The sequence below is a fragment of the Lynx rufus genome, unplaced genomic scaffold (assembly GCF_022079265.1).
Source record: "Lynx rufus isolate CCGP_SWC_20201006 ecotype Redwood Valley unplaced genomic scaffold, mLynRuf1.p SCAF_17, whole genome shotgun sequence".
Classification (NCBI taxonomy): Eukaryota; Metazoa; Chordata; class Mammalia; order Carnivora; family Felidae; genus Lynx; species Lynx rufus.
The window spans coordinates 32,028,674-32,048,881 of NW_025814831.1; the positions used below are offsets into that span (position 1 = coordinate 32,028,674).

At 41.0% G+C, this 20,208-nt stretch overlaps 1 protein-coding gene across 6 annotated transcripts in view; it reads right to left on the minus strand.

Moving 5' to 3' along the window:
• PCNX1 (pecanex 1) overlaps nucleotides 1–19,628 on the minus strand; it is a 172,458-nt gene extending 152,830 nt beyond the window's left edge. For all 6 annotated transcript variants that reach the window (XM_047079418.1, XM_047079415.1, XM_047079416.1 and 3 more), the window contains exon 1: nucleotides 19,476–19,628. In XM_047079418.1, coding sequence (XP_046935374.1) covers nucleotides 19,476–19,628 — 153 coding nt within the window. The remainder of the gene's footprint in view (nucleotides 1–19,475) is intronic.
• Nucleotides 19,629–20,208: the final 580 nt, after the last annotated feature.

Below are 20,208 nucleotides of genomic sequence, written 5' to 3' on the forward strand. Positions count from 1 at the left end.
ATTAGAATGGAAGAAGTATAACTCACCATTTGCAGATGACATAGTATATTTAGAAAACCCAGGGGCTCCTGGCTGGCTCAGCTGGAAGAGCATGTGACTCTTGATCTCATTCAAGTCCCACGTGGGGTGCAGAGATCACTTGAATAAATTTAAAAACTTAAAAAATAATAATAAAGAAAACCCCAAAGACAGTTTAAGCCAAAACACCAAAAAACTGTTGGAACGAATAAACAAATTCAGTAAGTTGAGGATTAAAAATCAGTATACAAAAATCTGTCGTGCTTTTATACACAATAACAAACTATCAGAGAAATTAAGAAAACAATCCCATTTACAATTGCATCAAAAATAATCAAATACCTAAGAAGAAATTTAACCAAGGAGGTAAAAGACCTGTACACTGAAAACTATTAAACACTGATGAAAGAAACTGGAGGCAAACCACAAACAAATGGATAAAATGCTCATGTTTTAAATAGTTAATATTGTTCAAATGTCCATACTACCTAAAGCAATTAAAGACTCAATGCACTCTCTATCAAAATTTCAATGTAATTTTCACAGAAATCTAACAACAATCCTAAAATTTGCATGGGACCACAAAAGACTCCAAAAAGCCAAAGCAATCATGAAAAGGAAGAACAAAGCTGGAGGCATCACGCTCCCTGGTTCCAAACTACATTACAAAGCTGTAATAATTAAAACAGTATGGTATTGGCATAAAAACAGAAACACAGATCAGTAGGACAAGGAGCCCAGAAATACACTGACACATACATGGTCAATTAACTTACAACAAAGGAGCCAAAATATATAATGGGAAAAGGACAGTTTCTTCAATACATGGTTTTCAGAAAACTGGACAATCACATGCAAAAGAATCAAACTTGGCTACTATCTTACACCATACAAAAAGTAAACTCAAAATGGATTAAAGACTTAAATCTAAGACCTGAAACCATAAAACTCCCAAAAGAAAACACAGGAAGTAAGCTCCCTGACATTAGTCCTTGCAAGGTTTTTTAGGGGGTTGACACCATAAAGCAAGAGCAACAAAAGCAAAAATAAACAAGTGAAACCACATCAAACTAAAAAACTCTGTACAACAAAGGAAACCATCAATGAAATGAAAAGGCAACCTCCCGAATGGGAGACAACACTTGCAAATCCTATATTCGATAAGGGGCTAATATCCAAAATATATAGAGAACTCTTACAACTTAATATCAAAAAACTAATCCAGTTGAAAAATGGGTGGAGTGGGGCGCTTGGGTGGCTCAGCTGGTTAAGTGTCCGACTTCAGCTCAGGTCATGATCTCACGGTTCACGGATGCAAGCCCCGCGTTGGCTCTGTGCTGATGGCTCAGCACAGAGCCTGGAGCCTGCTTTGGATTCTGTGTCTCCCTCTCTCTGGCCCTCTTTCTCTCTCTTAAAAATAAATATTTTTTTTAAATGGGTGGAGGACCTCAATAGACATTTTTTCAAAGACATAAAGATAGCAATAGGTACATGAAAAGGTGCTCAACATTACTATCAGGGAAATGCAAATCTAACCCACAAGGAGATATCACCTCATACCTGTTAAAATTATTATCAAAAAGACAGGAAATAACAAGTGTTGCAAGGATGTGGGAAAAAAGGGAACTCTTGTGCACTGTTAATGGGAATGTAAACTGGTACAGCCACTATGGAAAACAGTACAGAGGTTCCCCAAAAAATTAAAAATAGAACATATAATGTAGCAATTCTACTTCTGGGTATCCAAAGGAAACAAAGCACTACTTTGAAAAATACAGGCACCCCTCATTCATCGCAGCATTATTTACAATAGCCAAGACATGGAAACAATCTAAGTGTCCATCAATGGATGAATGGATAAAGAAATTGATGAACTGATACATACTGTGTGTGTGTATACACACACACACACACACACACACACAGTATTATTGAACTATAAAAAAGAAGGAAATCTTGCTATATGCCACAACATGGATGGACCTTGAGGGCATTATATATGGTAAGTGAATTAAATTAGAAGGAAAAAAAAATACCATATAATCTCCCTTATGTGTGGAAACTGAAAAAACAACAACTGACCTTGAAACAGAGAAAACTGGTGATTACCAGAGGTGAGTGGGGTGGTGGTGGTGACAGACAAAATGAAGAAACATAGTCAAAAGGTAAAAACTTCCAATTATAAATAAGTGGGGAGGGGGGAGGTGCCTGGGTGGCTCCGGTGGTTACCCAACTCTTGATTTTGGCTCAGGTCATGATCTCACGGTTTGTGAAATCAACCCCCGTGATGGGCTCTGAGCTTCCAGTGTGGAGCCTGCATTGGATTCTCTCTCTCCCTCTCTCTCTCAAAATAAATAAATAAACATTTATAATTAAGTCATGGGGATATAATATACAGTATGGTGACTACAGTTAATAATACTGTATTGATATCTGGAAGTTTCTAATAAATCTTAAAAGATTCCATCACACACACACACACACACACACACACACATCTAACTATGCATGGTGACAGATGTTAACTAGACTTGTAATCATCTCACTATATACAAATATTGAACCATGTCCTATACCTGAAACTAATATGCTATATGTCAAGTATATCTCAAAACAAAACAAAACAAAACAAAACACCCAAACTGAAGAAGCCCTTTTGGTTCTGATGCATGTATGTTTAATATGTATTAAGTGTGAAGAACAATATATAGAATATTGTGGTGGAGGAATCTGAATCTGTAGGTTGTGGTGAGAGTCATAGTGGTTTCTTACAGGAAGTGCAGGTACAAAACTGGGAAGATGGTGGGAAGGTAAAGAAGGGCAATTTTTTAACCTTTTATTTTTTTTAAGTTTATTTATTTATTTTGAGAGAGAAAGAGGCTGCACAGGAGGGGCAGAGAGATAGGGAGAGAGAGAGAATCCCAAGCAGGCTCCACAATGCCAGTATGGAGCCTAATGCGGGGTTTGAACTCACAAACCATGAGATCATGACCTGAGCCAAAATCAAGAGTTGGACGCTCAACCAATTGGGCCACCCAGGCACCCCATCAGCTTTTAGAAGTGTGTGTGTGTGTGTGTGTGTGTGTGTGTGTGTGTATGAGAGTGAGAGAGAGAGAGAGAGAGAGAATCTAACTATGCATATTTATTCCCAATTTAAAAGTTAAATAAAAACATGATTTTTTTTTTTTTAACAAACCTTTTACGGGGAAGATCTTCATAAGCATGAAGAAAACTAGTAAACATGACTACTAAAAATGTTAAACTTATATGTTGAAAAACCCAAACATAAAGTTAAAAGACAAAGTAGGCAGATTTAATACACGACAAAGCTAATTTAAAAAAAAATTTTTTTGGGGGGCGCCTGGGTGGCGCAGTCGGTTAAGTGTCCGACATCAGCCAGGTCACGATCTCGCGGTCCGTGAGTTCGAGCCCCGCGTCGGGCTCTGGGCTGATGGCTCGGAGCCTGGAGCCTGTTTTCGATTCTGTGTCTCCCTCTCTCTCTGCCTCTCCCCCGTTCATGCTCTGTCTCTCTCTGTCCCCAAAATAAATAAAAAATGTTGAAAAAAAAAAATTTAAAAAAAAAATTTTTTTTTAATGTTTATTCATTTTTGAGAGAGAGACAGAGCACAAGCAGGGGAGGGGCAGAGAGAGGAGGAGACAGAATCTGAAGCAGGCTCCAGGATCTGAACTGTCAGCACAGAACCCGACACAGGGCTTGAATCTATGAACCACGAGATCATGACCTGAGCAGAAGTCAGACACCCAACCGACTGAACCACCCAGGTGCCCCACAAAACTAATTTTTATACGTATAAAGTCTCTCAGAAATCACTAAGCACAACAACATGACTGACTTTCAGAAAAAGATAAAGCATACAAAAAGCAATTTAAAAATATAAATGTCTACCAAGCATATGAAAAGATACTCGTGGGGCGCCTGGGTGGCTCAGTTAAGCCGCTGACTTCGGCTCAGGTCATGATCCTGCACTCCGTGAGTTCGCGCCCCATGTTGGGCTCTGTGCTGACAGCTCAGAGCCTGGAGCCCGTTTCAGATTCTGTGTCTCCTTCTCTCTCTGCCCCTCTGCCTCTCATGCTCTCTGTCTCTCTCAAAAATAAATAAACATTGGGGCGCCTGGGTGGCTCAGTCGGTTGAGCGTCCGACTTCAGCTCAGGTCATGATCTCACGGTCCGTGAGTTCCAGCCCCGCATCGGGCTCTGTGCTGATGGCTCAGAGCCTGGAGCCTGTTTCAGATTCTGTGTCTCCCTCTCTCTCTGACCCTCCCCCGTTCATGCTCTGTCTCTCTCTGTCTCAAAAATAAATAAACGTTAAAAAAATTTTTTTTAAGTAAATAAATAAACATTAAAAAAATTTTTTTAAGAAAAAATACTCAAAGAACTTATTAAGAAAACACAAATTAAAACAAGACACCATTTTACACTATTACACTGAAAAAGATTTGTAATAACCAATGTTGGTGAGAACAGAGGCAAACACGTCCTCTTACAAAGGTGAAAATATAAAATGGTATCGCTTTTTTGAGGTGTAGTTTGGCAACAACTAGGTGGATTTTAAATATGTAAACTCTGACCTAGCAATTTCTTTTCTAGAAACTCATGCTATATACTCCCACAAATAAGATCTTACACACACAAATGTGCACCATAGCACTGTTTGTTCTTATTCTGGTCTTTCACTTTAGAACATGTTTTTATTACAGACTGTAGATACTCATACAGTTTCTACAGATAATATTATTTTCATGATAAAAGTCTAACAGTGGTTTTTTTAACTGGAGGGTGAAATGCTCGAGGAATATTCCACACTGAGTAAAAAGTTATTTTCATGATAAAAGTCTAATAGTGGTTTTTTTAACTGGAGGGTGAAATGCTCGAGGAATATTCCACACTGAGTAAAAAGTGCTATCTTACATACCAGTACTTACTACTGGTATTATCAGTAGTATAAAAGTTCCCACTACAGCCCGAATCAAAATTATTCAGTAATTTATTCCCTGCTGAAAAATGCAGATGACCTAAACCAACAACCTCATCAGGAAACAATAAGGTATTTTCAGACATTCACTAATACCTCCCAAGCTAGCGTCTGTTAGCCTGAGGTGTCTAACAGAATCACCTATGGGCTTTTCTGTTGGTACATTTAGGGGAAGTTGCTTTTCAAAATACACATGTCCAGAATCTCCCCCCGGGTACTGATTTATTCATATGACGCAAAACAGGACCTCAAGCAAGTTAATTCCCAATTATTAGACGGTGGGTTTGGGGTTGCAGAAAGGCAGTGACAGCTCTGCCCCAAGCCTGTGTCCTGTGCTCCAGGCCAGCAATTCTCGAGTGGAGCATCAAGACGGATAGCACTAAGAAACATAAAAAGACTTTCCAATAATCTCCCAAAGCTGCTCAATAACTTCCTATAAAAATTAAATAAAAGGCAGAGATATGTTGGCCTCACTCTAGCCCATGCTGTGATACACTTTTTGCTCCAGGAGAAGAAGAGATGAGCAGTGACTCAGAATGAACAGAGTATTGGGGACACAGCTTGATAATGGATAATTCTAATTCTCCTCAACCTATTAGTAAGCAAAAATACATAAAGTTATAATTAGTTGAAAGCCAGATGCCAAAATAGTGGGAAGAACTATGTGGTGCATTCTGTGATTTTACAATTACTTTGACTTTCCTTATTTCCTTCTTTTCCTTACTCCTTAAAGACACACAGATATGTCTTTAATAAGGAAGAAAGCCAAAAGACACATAATGAAAGCCTGAGTAACAATGACACTGCATAATGATATGAACAAAAATTATGGCAGTAAAATCTGTCAGTAAATATGAAAGATTCCCAAATCAAAGGCAAAGCAACAATGAAAGAAAATTTGCAATACAACACTACTCATGTTAAATATCATGCTGAAATATGTAAATTCTAGAAACTCTAACTTGGGACAATAAAATAAAGTTTAAATTTACAGGAACTACAGGGGCACCCTGGGTCACTCAGTCTGTTGAGCGTCCGACTTCAGCTCAAGTCATGACCTCACGGTTTGTGAGTTCGAGACTCACATCAGGCTTTGTGCTGTCAGTGGGGAGCCTGCTTCAGATCCTCTGTACGGCCCTCTCTCTCTGCCCCTCCCCCGCTCGCACTCTCTCAAAAATAAACAAACATTAAAAAATATGTACTTTACAGAAACTACAGAGACTAAACAGGAAAAAAAACATGACACCACAATTAGACAAATCCATAACGTAGAACATTCTAAAATTAGCCTAGACTTTTTAAAAAGTCAGTTGGATGGAGAAATGATTAAACCCTAACTGGATCCCTGGCTTGGAAAAACTAGCTATAAATGATATTTTGGGGATAACTAGGGAAATTTAAATATAAACTAGGTTGTGAGATATAAGAGAATTATTAATCATATTCAATGTGATAAAGGTGTTACAATTATGAGGGTGAAGCCTGAAGCACTTAGAGGTGAGGTGTCATGATGTACCAGATATACATGTGTGCGTGTATGTGCAAGACAGAATGTGTATATCAATGTGTGTATGTGCAGATATATATCTTACATCAGTACATAGCTACAGCAAATATGATCTTTTAAAAGGTTCGTATCTTCGAATCTAAGCAGAGATCATGTATTATTCTTCCAACTTCCTTGTTCATGTAAAAATCCTTCATATTAAAAAATTACGCTTATTCTTCCATAGCACAATACTGCATCTTTTAATATTCCTGTGGCACAGGGACTGGAAAAAAAGTAAGACTTTTTGATAATACAGCATAATATTTTTAGATCAGCTAAATTTATTCTCACTTTTTCAAAGTCTTTAAGTTGGGGATTTCCTTACTAAAATGCACCCAAAAGCTCTCTTTATTCCCTTGCAAAGTTCACTAGGGCTCTGTCTTAAAGGTCTGTGATGCTTGTGGAAATGATGTGCAGTGCTTCATCTGCGATGTATGGTGTGGCATAAATGAAATAGTACAAATGATAACTGGTTTATTCGGGGTTTTTTTTTTTAAGTTTATTTATTTTCAGAGAGAGAGCATGAGTGGGGCGGGGGGGGGGGGGTGCACAGAGAGAGAGGGAGAGAGAAAATCCCAAGCAGGTTCCCAGCATGGAACCCTATGCAGGGCTCGAACTCAGGAACCATGAGATCATGACCTGAGCTGAAACCAAGAGTCAGACGCTTAACCCACTGAGTCACCCAGGCACCCCATTTGGGTTTTTATTTCTTTTTATATCCTTTCGTTTAACCATTCCAGATACTTATTGAGAGACAGTAATATGCATAAATGATACTGTGAGAAGTTAAAAATGTAATTCACTGGGGCACCTGGGCAGCTCAGTCAGTTAAGCTTCCGACTTCGGCCTAGGTCATGTTTTCATGGTTCATGAGTGCAAGCCCCACATCAGGCTCTGTGCTGACAGCTCAGAGCCTGGAGCCTGCTTTGGATTCTGTGTCTCCCTCTCTCTCTCTCCGCCCCTCCCCACCTCTCAAAAATAAATAAATATTTAAAAAAAATTTTTAAATAATAATTCACTGAGAAAGACTTAATATATTGGATATGTTATAATAAAGTACTTGGTAGCTGAACAAATCACTACATTTAAGAACATATTTTCTTTTAAAGAACAGTTTCTTCCCCCAAACAAAAATGTATTTGCCTGGTGGGAAGATTATGAGAAACACTGTTCCAACTCAAATAACAAAACTTATAAAGGTCCCCCCACCATAAAACCTACCACAGTGCCCAGCATACTGTAAACGTTTTGAATAAAGAATTATCCTTTGCATAAAGCCTTCCAGTAAATATTTGCATCCTCCTTCCAATTCCTGAACACTGTATGATACATAAGGAATTAGTCATATTTATACCTTGTAACCTGGGTATGAATTTATCTCATGGGCTCTAATTTATAAATTAGGAAAAACAGCATTATATAGGAATGGACCGTCATCCATTCTGCATGAATGATATCTGAAGTCTTTTTCGTCTTTAGGATTATTTCATTTCATATAATTTTTCATATTTGAAACATCTTAACTTTAAAATAGCCTAACATAGGCTAATGGTCAATGCAAGATTCAAAAATCATTTAGGATACACTCCTCTTTTGTCCATTTCAAATGTATCGATCCCAGACATAAAATCTTCTACTAATTGTTCTTATACAATTTGGTAAGTTGTTATGAATTGTAAAATTCCTTAAAAAATAGACTCCCAGCATGGTAAGGGAAAGCAGTAAAAAACCCATATTAAAGATGTTGATACTAAATGCAATTAAGTATCCTGGATTGGATCCTGAAACAGAATAGGAACATTAGTGGAAAAACTAGTGAAATCCAAATAAATTCTAGAGTTTGTTAACAGTACTGTATTAATGTTACTTTCTTTGTTTTAATAAATGCACCATGGTTATGTAAGGCTTTATATTAGAGGGAGCTGGGCAAAGGGTATACAAAAACTCTATGCTATTTTTGTAACTTTTCTGTAAATCTAAAATTATTTCAAAATATAAAGTTTTAAAGATAACTTTAGTGGTTAAATCTGTTTAGTTTATGTCTAGACAACACACAGGGGGCGAGGAGGGGTAGGAAAAGGAAAACACCCAGATACATAATTCAAGCTTCTCAAATCTGTGACTAAGCTTCCTGCCTATTCTCAGCGCAGTTGGCACTCAGGGTTCTATTTGGTTTGTACAAAGCTCTATGGAATAGAACTTTTTTTTGCCCCTAAAAACCTCAAACGGAAATGGCTTGCCTTTCCCTAGGTTTTTTCTTTCTTATCATAACACAAAGCAACATAACATAACACAAAGCTAGTCTCCACTAGCTAGCACCAACAGTGCAAGTTAAAAAAGATACAACCCCTCGGGTTCTAGCGATAAAGGAAGATAAGAAAAGTCTGACCTGTTTTACAATCCTACCAAAGAAAGCATTTCACCAACTTTTTCAGGAAACAAGCAGAGGAACCAGAATCAGTAACTACTAATTTTACTGTGATTTAGCAAAATGCACCTCTATATTAACGAAGAGCAGTAGGAAAATATTTGTTGTAATCTGCCCTTTCCCATTCCACTACTTAATGAGATTCTTGTTACTCTTCCAGGGTATCTCGGGGCGTCATAGCCCACCTACACAGAAACTCTCTGAACTCCCCAGTTATGCAGAGACACAGGAAAACCGTTTGATGTAACTCAAATAACAGAAAAAAGCAACCGATCTCTTCTCAAGGAAGCATTTCTGCTTATTTATCAGCTGCCTGCTATGAAAGTGAGAATACAGGAAAAAAATTAGATAAAAGATGTTATGTGATATATGTTGGTGCAGTAAGCATCCTTAATTTGTACCAAGTTTGAATTAAAAATTACTTCAGGGGAAACTGTAGCAATTATCAAACCAGAGTATTACTGAAATGGTTTTATATGACATTCCACTGAATAAGAAATTTACAACAGTAACACTGTTTGGGAAAGTGCTGAGCGGAGGTGGGAGGTACTCTCAACACTGTTGATGAAAAATTAAGAGGGCAATTTGGCATTTTTGACCATTTTCTCCTTTTTCAAAACACTCTCTTTCTTTGGCTTGCGTAACAGGTTCCTCTCTCCCATTTCCCGCTTGCCTTCTTGTCTCCTTCACTGATTTTAACTGCTGTTAGGCCTTGGAGTTCTGTCCGAACCACCTTCCTTTTAATGAATTATACTTTCTCTCCAGATCTTGTCTACTTGTGGCTTGGAGTTAGCCACTGTAGGTGACAGCTATGCAAAGGTGGTAACTTCTAAATAAATTTTAACCCAAATTTCTCTCCTGAACATTCCTCTGCAACACTCTGAACTCATGTTCCTCAACTTCAAAGGCATCCTCAAAGTTGCCTGGCAACCCTACCATCCCTTGCTCATCAGTTCACTTCCCCACCCTCTAAAACTTAGGACAGCATCTCACCTTCTGGAAATCCTCCTTAAACCTTGAATACCCTCCTGACCTCTCCCCTCACTCCCAACAGAAAACACTCCACACTTCAAGATTATCATCAAAATAAAAACAGATCTCCCTCAGCTCTGACCACCAACTGTTCATCACTTCTTCTCCCCACATCCCTCCTTTCTGAGGATGATCCCTTACTGCCTGTGCTCTTTAGACGACACAGTTATCTTGCCTTCTCAGGAACCTTGCGTTATTATCCATCATTCTCTCATTCATGCTCTCTCTCAATATAAGGATTCACTCATAAACTGAACAATTATCAAACACAGATATGTATATCCCTTGATTCACCAAGTCTACTTCTAGGGATTTATACAAAAGACTAGCACAAAGATTTAACTGCGAGAATATTCACCCTAGTGTTTTCTAAACAGCTAAAAAATACAACCTGTAAAATAGCAGGAAAACGATTAGATACACCGTAACACATCTATACTAGGACCTACTACAGAGCTATTAAAACTGTTACTTTTCTTTCCTTACATGGAAACATTCACAATTTATAGTCAAACAAAAATAGAAGGCTTCACAACAGTACAAATTTTATGAGCCCATTTTTTAAAGAAAGCATAATACATATTTATAAGCTCCAAATACACTCTGGTTACTAAAATGTTCAACTGACTGGGTAAATGGGATTACAAGAGGTTTTTACTTTCTCCTTTTTACTTATATATAATTTTGAATTTAGCAAAAACACCTATATACATAAAGATTCTATTGAATTCAGAGAAAATCTAAATACTAAGCAAATACAAGTACAAGACTACAAAAACTGAACTAAGAGAATAAGGTATGCAATTATCATTAATGTATTTTAAATTAAAACATGTTCTTATTTGGGGAGAGAAAACGTTTTTGATATTTAATGAAGTTTTCCAATTTCTTCTGAGTCCCGATAAAAATTACCCTCATGCTGGAGTGACACCTTTTACATAAAGCCAAAAGAGGTCCTTATCTACAGGAGACTAGATAAAGATGAACAAACTTTAATATATTCATACAAAGGAATACTGTTCATCAATAAAAAAGAGCAAGTTAATGGGGCACCTGGGTGGCTTAGTCAGTTAAGGGTCCTACTCTTGATCTCCTCCGCCCAGGTCATGATTTCATGGTTCGTGTGTTCAAGCCCCTTGTCAGGCTCTGCGCTGTGTCAGTGCAGAGCCTGCTTAGAATTCTCTCTCTCCCTCCCTCTCTCAAAAATAATAAACTGGAAAAAAAAAAAAAAGACAGCAAACAAGTTACTGATATATACAATATGGATAAATCTCAAAAACATTATGCTGAGTGAGAAAGACTTACACAAAGAATATGCTACATGACTTCATTAAAATTAAGTTCTAGAATTAGATAAACTACTCTACCATGGGAAAAAATGAGAATAAGGGTGAGAGGGTTGACTGGGAAGGGCAAGCAGGAAGTTCCTGGGGTGACATTAATGTTCAACAACACGATGGTGTTGCACTACACAGGTGTGTGCATTTATCAACATTCAAACTCATCCAACGGTTCACTTAGGATCTGTGCCTATCATAACTCTAGCAGATGGTACGCGTGCAGAAATGTTTCAGGGTGATCTATACTGATGTCTGCAAGTTACTTCACAAGCATCCCCCTTAAAAAAAAAAAAAAAGGTTAATAATTCTCTCTCTCTCTCCCCTTCTGCCCCTCTCTCCCACTTGTGTTCTCTAAAATAAAAAAAATAAAATTCTCCCAACTTTTTTATTCTCATTAAAAAAATGTTGGAAAAATTTAACTTTCAATAAAGTCAGCTAGCAAAGGCAAACTACCTAGTTAAATGTATGCATTTGAAAGCAGGAAAAGAAATAGAAGAAACCTTCCTAGTTTTTCAATTGCCAAATGATTTTACAGCTTGGAGTAATTTCTCAAACGGCAGAAAACATCCCATCTTTAACAAAAGACACTAAAACATTTTAGCAATCAATTGCCATTTCTGTAAAGTCACAAGCATTTCTGCACGTTGACAAATATGGATGCTTTTTGGGAACTTCATTTGTAAACCATCTGTGGACAATGACATAATAAAGAGATAAGAGCTATATCTATGTCATAACCAATTATGGAAACAATTACATGCACCTTGATACTAACTATTGAAAATACTGGTATGAAAACACACAGGATTTAGGTCAAAACAGACCACCAACTATTCATCAAACTTTTCCTAAAGGACACAGAAAATAATAAATAATGTTTAATTGCTAACTTACAATAATGTTTAATTGTTAACTTATAATACAATAACTTTCCTAATTAAACATTTTAGGAAATATAAATTATAAACTACGACAATTTCAGTTTCAGTCATCGTAACAAAATCTTGTTTACATTGATCTTTAAAATATTTTTTTTAATTTTTTTTTAATGTTTGTTTATTTTTGAGACAGAGAGAGGCAGAGCATGAACGGGGGAGGGTCAGAGAGAGGGAGACACAGAATCTGAAACAGGCTCCAGGCTCTGAGCTGTCAGCACAGAGCCCGACGCGGGGCTCGAACTCATGGACCGCGAGATCAGGATGAGCCGAAGTCGGCCGCTTAACCGACTGAGCCACCCAGGCGCCCCTAAAATATTTTTTTTAATGTTTATTCTTGAGAGAGAAAGGAGAGCATGTGCCCTCAAATGGGGGAGGGGCAGAGGGAGAGGGAAACAAAGAATCTGAAGCAGGCTCCCTACTGTCAGTGCAAAACCTGAGTGGGGCTCAAACCCATGAACTGTGAGATTATGACCTGAGCCGAAGTCCAACACTCAACTGATTGAGCCACCCAGGCACCCCTAAAATATTTTTAAATCTTTGCTAAAGAAAATGACATGAAGCCCTCAGAGAAATCCTTACTAATAAAGGACTTATCATTCTGTAGATGATAAATATCAGCTATAGAAGATACAGAATCACCTGGAAGAAAAAAATTAAAACCTTCATAAATGTTATGAATATTTTAGTTTCTGAATATAATCTATTGATTTTACAGTATATGTTACTATATATCATGTGTATATATATTTGTGAAGTTGCACATACAAAAAAACTATGTATGCTACACTTTGAATGATTTAAGGGTTTTTCAACAGTCATTCTGCATTTAGTTTTTCAATAATTCTATATCTTATTTTTGTCATGCACGCAAACACTGAACCTAACCCCCACGTATGCTGTAACTCCACCATATAATACAACCTACCACAGTAATTTCCCATCCCTCCAAATTCTCTACCAGTTATGCTGATAAGTCTAAAGAAGGTTCACATATATTATAAAAGACTCCTTCAACAAATATTTATTCAAAGCTTAATATAAGCCAAACATGAGAACTGACACGGGATGTACAATGACAAATAAGTCATGTGACCCCAGCTTACAAGGTAGGGACGGAGGGGAATGAGAGATAGCAAATAAGTAAACAAAGATAAATATATGTGTTTATGGACAGAACTGTGAAAAAAAGTTACAGGATGGAATGATGTTCAAAAGAGAGAGAACCCGCTTACGGTTAGCAGGTCAGACCTCTGTGAGGAGAGGATATCAAAGCCCAAGTCCTGATGACCAAGCAACAGCAGGCTTTGTTGCAAAGAGCAGGAGAGAAGAGTATCCCTTCGGGAGTCATAGCATGTGCCAAGGCCCGGGATGAGGAACAAGCTCAGTAGGTTGAAGTAACAGAAAGGCCAGTGTGACTATGGCACAAACTGCAGACAAAGGTGGAACTGGTTTCAGGGAGGGCTTAGTAAGAATGCCGGATTTGATTCTAGGTGTAAAAAGAAATCAGTGAAGAATATTAGAAAGGGAGAATGACAGAGTCTTTTACTTGGTAGAGAAGGAGTTGTAAAAGAAAGAATAGAAGCTAAAGTAGTAGTACAGACAAAAAAAAAAAAAAGGAAACAAAACAAAACACCAGGCGAACTAGGAAGTGGAAAGGAAGGCCTGAGATATTCTGACAAGAGAATTGGTAAGACTGGCTCACAAGGCAAGGGGGAGGGAGACCGTATGAACAACTGCACACATGATGGTGCTATTAACAAGGCTGACAGAGTAAGAAAACAAGTCTGGTCCTGACGGTGAGGGGAAGGTTTAGCAGGGAATCAAGAACAATTTAGACAGGATACCTTCGAGATGCCTGTAAGACAGCCAAAAGGATATGATGAGTAGGCAGCTGGATTTAGGTCAGGGGATGGGACTTAGGGGCATATCGATCAAGTTCTTTAAACTGACCTGGATGTCCATAAAATACAAATGGGCCACACTCCAGATCTTATGCATCAGAATGACGAGTACATGCACATTTTTAACACGTTCAAGGGATTCTGGTGACAACTGGAGTCTGAGAAGCACCTGCGTAAATAGATTCTAATGTTATAGTTCATCACCTAGGGATATAACTCTTTACAGAAGAAAACAGTATGTTGAGCAATAATGGTTTGACTAATCGAGAGTTATCTCATCTCCTCCAGACATACAACATTATAGAGGAAACACCGTTCTAATTAGCCATTCTTTCAAATGACATTTACTGAAGGCCACTCTGAAAGTGAATAATTTCATTTCCTAAATATTTCCTTACAAAATAGACAAGACATGGCTCACGAGTAAATCAAGGTCCAGAAAGGTAGGGTCTCTCCCAAAGGACACACAATCAAGAAGAGCCAAAATTCACAAATCAAGATAACACCAATTCCAATCTGCTTTCCACCACACAAAAATGCCACAAAGCTTATGACTATAACATTCACCATCTGTCACATGTCATGTGCAAAAATGATTACAACTGACCCTTGAACAAGGGTTTGAAGTACATGAGTCCACTAATATGCAGACTTTTCTTGATAAATACAGTGCAGTACTGTAAATATTTTCTCATGGTTTTCTTAACTTTTTTCTCTAGCTTACTTTATAACACAGTATATAATACATATAGCATACAAAATACGTTACTTGACTGTTTATATGACCAATAAGGCTTAAGGTCAACAGTAGGCTATTAGCAGGCAAGTTTGGGGGGGGAGTCAAAAGATATACGTGGATTTTCCACGGAGTAGGGGTTGATGGCCTTAACTCCCATGTTGTTCAAGGGTCAAATGTATAACAAGACAAAGTGGGGTGAGTGCCTTAAGAGGAACAGAAAAGACAATGAAAGTAAGAAGGAAAAAATTACTTCTTCATTTTCACTACTGAAAAGTTTTATAATTGCAGAAGCTATAAACTCTTACCTTTCAAAGCATCCACAAAAGCTACTAATAGCAAAAGTGTTTTACTCCTATACAAAAAGCACTAAGACTCTACCTAACTTAACCTACTACTTCTTCATAGACTTTGGGCCTTTAATTTAAAGGAAAAAAAAAAAAAGCTACCTATACAATGGCTACAAAGGCCCTGTATAAATCTAGCCCTTTAATTGCTAGATTAAACAAAAGGTCACAAAACAGGTCACAAAACAGGTCATCCACGACTAACCTCAAGTGTCCTCACCAGTTAAATGAGAACACAGTGTTTGGGATAAAGAACCTATACACTTGGGGTGCCTGGGTGGCTCAGTCGGTTGAGCGTGTGACTTCAGCTCAGGTCATGATCTCGCAGTCTGTGAGTTCAAGCCCATGTCAGGCTCTGTGCTGACACCTGGGGCCTTGAGCCTACTTCAGATTCTGTATCTCCCTCTCTCTCTGCCCCTCCCCCACTCATGCTCTCTCTCTGTCAAAAATAAACATTAAAAAATTTTATATAAAAAAAAGAACTTATACACTTAAAAGTCACTATCATTTAGGGGCGCCTGGGTGGCGCAGTCGGTTAAGCGTCCGACTTCAGCCAGGTCACGATCTCGCGGTCTGTGAGTTCGAGCCCCGCGTCGGGCTCTGGGCTGATGGCTCAGAGCCTGGAGCCTGTTTCTGATTCTGTGTCTCCCTCTCTCTGCCCCTCCCCCGTTCATGCTCTGTCTCTCTCTGTCGCAAAAATAAATAAACGTTGAAAAAAAAAAAAAATTAAAAAAAAAAAGTCACTATCATTTATAGTTATTATTGGGAGAACATACACATAATAATCTATAACTGTTGGAGATTTTATGTTTTTCCATTCTTTTTTTTTTTTTTCATGTTTATTTATTTTTGAAAGAGAGACTGAGCATAAATGCGGGAAGGGGCAGAGAGAGAAGGAGATACAGAATCCGAAGCAGGCTCCAGGCTCCAAGCTGTCAGCACAGAGCCTGACACGAGGCTCAAACCCATGGACCGTGAGATCATGACCAGAGCCAAAGCCGGACACTTAAGTGACTGAGCCACCCAGGCACCCCCGTAAGACATTTTATTTTTACGTGAAATGTTGAATTTTGCTTCAAGTATATACTTCCATCTATCTCAACACTATACAACTAGTAATGTTTCTTCAAATGCTGGCAAATCCTCTTTGCTGACTGCCCCTAGACAAGAATCAATCGCCTGACTCGAAACTCAGGGCCACTCTCTACTTACCTTTTCACAACAGTTCTAATGTTTGTCAACTGTTCATTATCCCCAAGCTAGACTTTAAGTTCCTTGAAGGCAGAAGCTGTGTCTTGTTCATTTCTAATCGTTCAACACCTGAGCAGTTATTATGTGTCTTGCACTGATCTAGGTCCTGACAACAAAGCAGTGAACAAAATAGTCTCTGCCCTCCTCAGACCATATACTCCAAAGAGATAAAGAAATATTAATATAGGGGCACCTGGGTGGCTCAGTTGGTTAAGTGGCCGACTCTTGATTTCGGCTCAGGTCACAATCTCATCATCGTTGAGATCCAGCCCCATGTCGGGCTCTGATTTAACAGCAAGGAGCCTGCTTGGGATTCTCTGTCCCTCTCTCTGCCTCTTCCCGGCTGACATACGTGTTCTCTCTCTCTCTCTCAAAAATATATAAATAACACTAAAAAAAAGAGATACTAATATATATCAATTAGTAATAAACATTATTAAATAAAGGAGAAAAGGAGGACTAGAAATACTGTAGGAGCTACTCGGTTGCTATGTTACATTGGTTATCAGGGAAAGCCTCACATATAACTGAAATCTGAATAGGTGGAGCAAGTCACACAGATATCTTCAGGAGTCATCCAGAGAGAGAGGGAGAAGAGCAAGTGCAAAAGCCCTGAGGCAGGAACATAGTTGTTATGTTGGGAAAATTCTAAGAAGGCAAAGGGATGGAGTATAACAGAGGGCAGGCTCTGAGGGAAGAAGAGTGCCATGATCTGATTTATGTTTCAAAGAATCACTCAGACTCCTGTAACAAGAATAGAGAACACAGAAGCAGTGAACCTCATTAGAATCCTGCAATTATCCAGAGGAGCCATAAATGGTGGCTTGAACCAGGTGGGCGATGATGAGGACTAGCTGGATTTCAGGTTTTCAAAACAGAACTCACAAAATTCGATGAACTGGATGTGAAAAGAAAGATGAATCAAGGAGAGATTTTAAAAGATGAGGAAGAACAGAATTACCATTAAATAAGACAAGAAAGTCAGAGAAGCAGTTTTCCCAGAATCTAGCAAATCGCCCAGGACATAGTAGACGCTCGAATATTTGTGAATTAAATTCAACTGAATAAACTCCCAAAATGAAACAGTAAACTCAATGTATTGCTCTCTATTTATGCTAATTTCCTTTAGTAATGTTTGCTGATTACACAGCGACTTAGCCCCTAACACAGCTCACGTGCTCACATGGAAACCTTACACTGCAACACAGCAACTAATCCTTACATCTGAAGTACCACTTTCAGTTTTAAGTTCACAATTCTCTTGGATGTAAGAGAAATCTGCCATGAAAGCTCTGTGACAGCCTGAGGATTCTTATACCCAAAGTAATTAACCTGTTCGTTAATGATGTCATATTCCTGGAAGGTAGAGCAGTGCAAATAGAACCCCCTAGGGCAGAATTAATTGAAAATTATAACACTTCACGACAAATTTTCAGAATGGGACAAGACTGAACAAGTCCCCTAAAAAAATAATAAAATAAGAAGTCATCAGCATTTTTTTAAATGTCCTTTTTATCTGCAGCAATAAGTCCCTTCAAAACAATTTTGATGTAAAACTAAAATCTGCTTGGGAATGTAAAATTTCGCACGTCTTCCCCCAAGCAGGCACTTTCCTGCCAATCAGTGAAAAGGAGCTTCTTCACTTAGGAAAGGATCGGGTGTTCTCACTCACTACAGCACTTCTCAGGCATACTCCCAGATTTTCCAATCCAGCGCCTTTACTATATAGCTCCATAAAGAACCACAAAGTTAACAGAAATACATTAAAAGGAACGCTCCTAAAACAAAAAAAGTTATCATCCTTTCCTCCCTTCCGGTTACTTTAAAAATTTAACCGAAGCTTAAAAATATTAACTGAAATTTAAGTATTATCTCTCTTCCACATTAGTCACCCTAACGCCCCACCCTAACCTAATGTGTTTAAAAACACAAACAAACAAAACAAAACAAAACAAAACAAAACATGCGTACAACTTTCAGCGAAAAGACAGCGTAAAAACAAGCCCAGATCGTTCGGAGAGGCTGATCGTACTGAATTCAGCAACAGGCAGCACTTCCTTTTTCCTATCAGTAAACGGCCTTGAACCAATCCAAACAAATCTGAAATGCCAGCCAGATTCCCCGTATCTCCCCCGCTCCCTCCCCCCAAAGCTGGCCTGGAAACACAGCAGCCGCTGACCACAGAGCTGAACAGAAAAGAACCAGCACAAACAATGATTTTTGGAGGCAGGAAGGTCAGGAGCCAGGTTTTCAAACACCACCTAGTCGCGAGTTAGAGCCCGGCCGCCCCGCAATTACATTCCCCACCGAGCGGCACGCACTCCTCCCCCGCGCCAAGGGCCCCGCACGCGGATTCGAGGCGAGGTGGAGCGCGGAGAGAGAACCGCCTCGGGTGAAGGGAGTGCCCAAGGGGTGCCCGGGCGCCCGCGGAACGGAGCGCAAATAAGCACGCGTGCCAAGGATGAATGCGGCGTCCCTTAAGAGCACAGTGCTCGGCGCCTGCCACAAAACGCGGAGGGCAGGGAGCCCCAGTCGGGCTTTCCTCCCCGGGTGCAACGGGCTGGAGGGGCTACAGGTTCAGGACCCCTGCGAAGGGGCCCCGGAGGCTACTACTTCCCCGTAAAAGGGTGGGGCACACGGGGGCGCAGGTAGGGGCTGCTGCTACTGCTCCGTCCCTCCTGTCATCACCGACGTAGGGGACACCCTAAAGAGCAGAGAAGGGGGGCTGAGTGGGGGAGGGGAGCACTAGAGCCAGCGGGGCAGTGGGCCCGAGGGGGCGGCGGGCGGGCGGGCGCGCGCCGGGGCGAGGAGAAGGCGCGACCCCGGCCCGGAGCCCGGGAGGCGCGAGCAGCCGCCGGACTGCGGAACGCCAGCGCTGCCCGGCCAGCGACCAGGGGAAGCGGGAAAGGGGCCACCCTCCTCCCCGCCCCCACCACACTCACCATGTAGAGGGTGAAGGGCAGGCCGAGCAGAAAGAGCCACAGGTAGAGGTGCAGCGCGTTCACGAAGGTGGCCTGGTGCGGGTCGTAGTACCAGCCCCCGCTGAGCGCGGCCCACACCCCCTGCCGGAGGATCTGCAGCGTCTGCGACCCCATCCCCACCCGGCGCCGCCGCCGCCGCCGCCGCCGCCGTCCCCGCCCCGGCCCCAGCTCGGCCTCGGTCGCCGGAGCCCGCAGCTGCCCCGTCTATCCCCCTCCGGAGCTCCGGGAGAGCGGGCCGGCGCTCCGGCGGTCGCTAGGGCTGCTGCAGGAGGAGGAGGAGGAGGCAGCGAACGAGAAGGAGGAGGAGACCGAGGAGGCGGCGAGCGGCGGGGCGGAGGAGAGCGGAGAAGAGGAGGAGACCAGCCTCCACAGCGCCGCCGCCATCTTGTCTCCTAACACCCGGAGCCGGAGCCAGGCCCCCGTGCCCGCGGCCCGTCAGCGCCGCCGCCGCCGCCGCCGCCGCGACCCCCCGCCGGCCGCCAGCCCTGGGCCCGGCGGAGAGGGAGGCCCGGCGCCCGGGAGGGACGGGGAGCAAGCCGCGCCCCCTCCAGCCCCTCCTCTCCTCTCCCTCCGCCCCCCGGGCCGGCTCTCCGCGGGTGCGCGCAGCGCCTCGGCTGCGGCGGGCGCCTCCTGGCGGCGCCCGGGAGAAGAGCGCGCAGACGCGGGCCGGGCCCGGGACTGGAGCGGGGCGGGG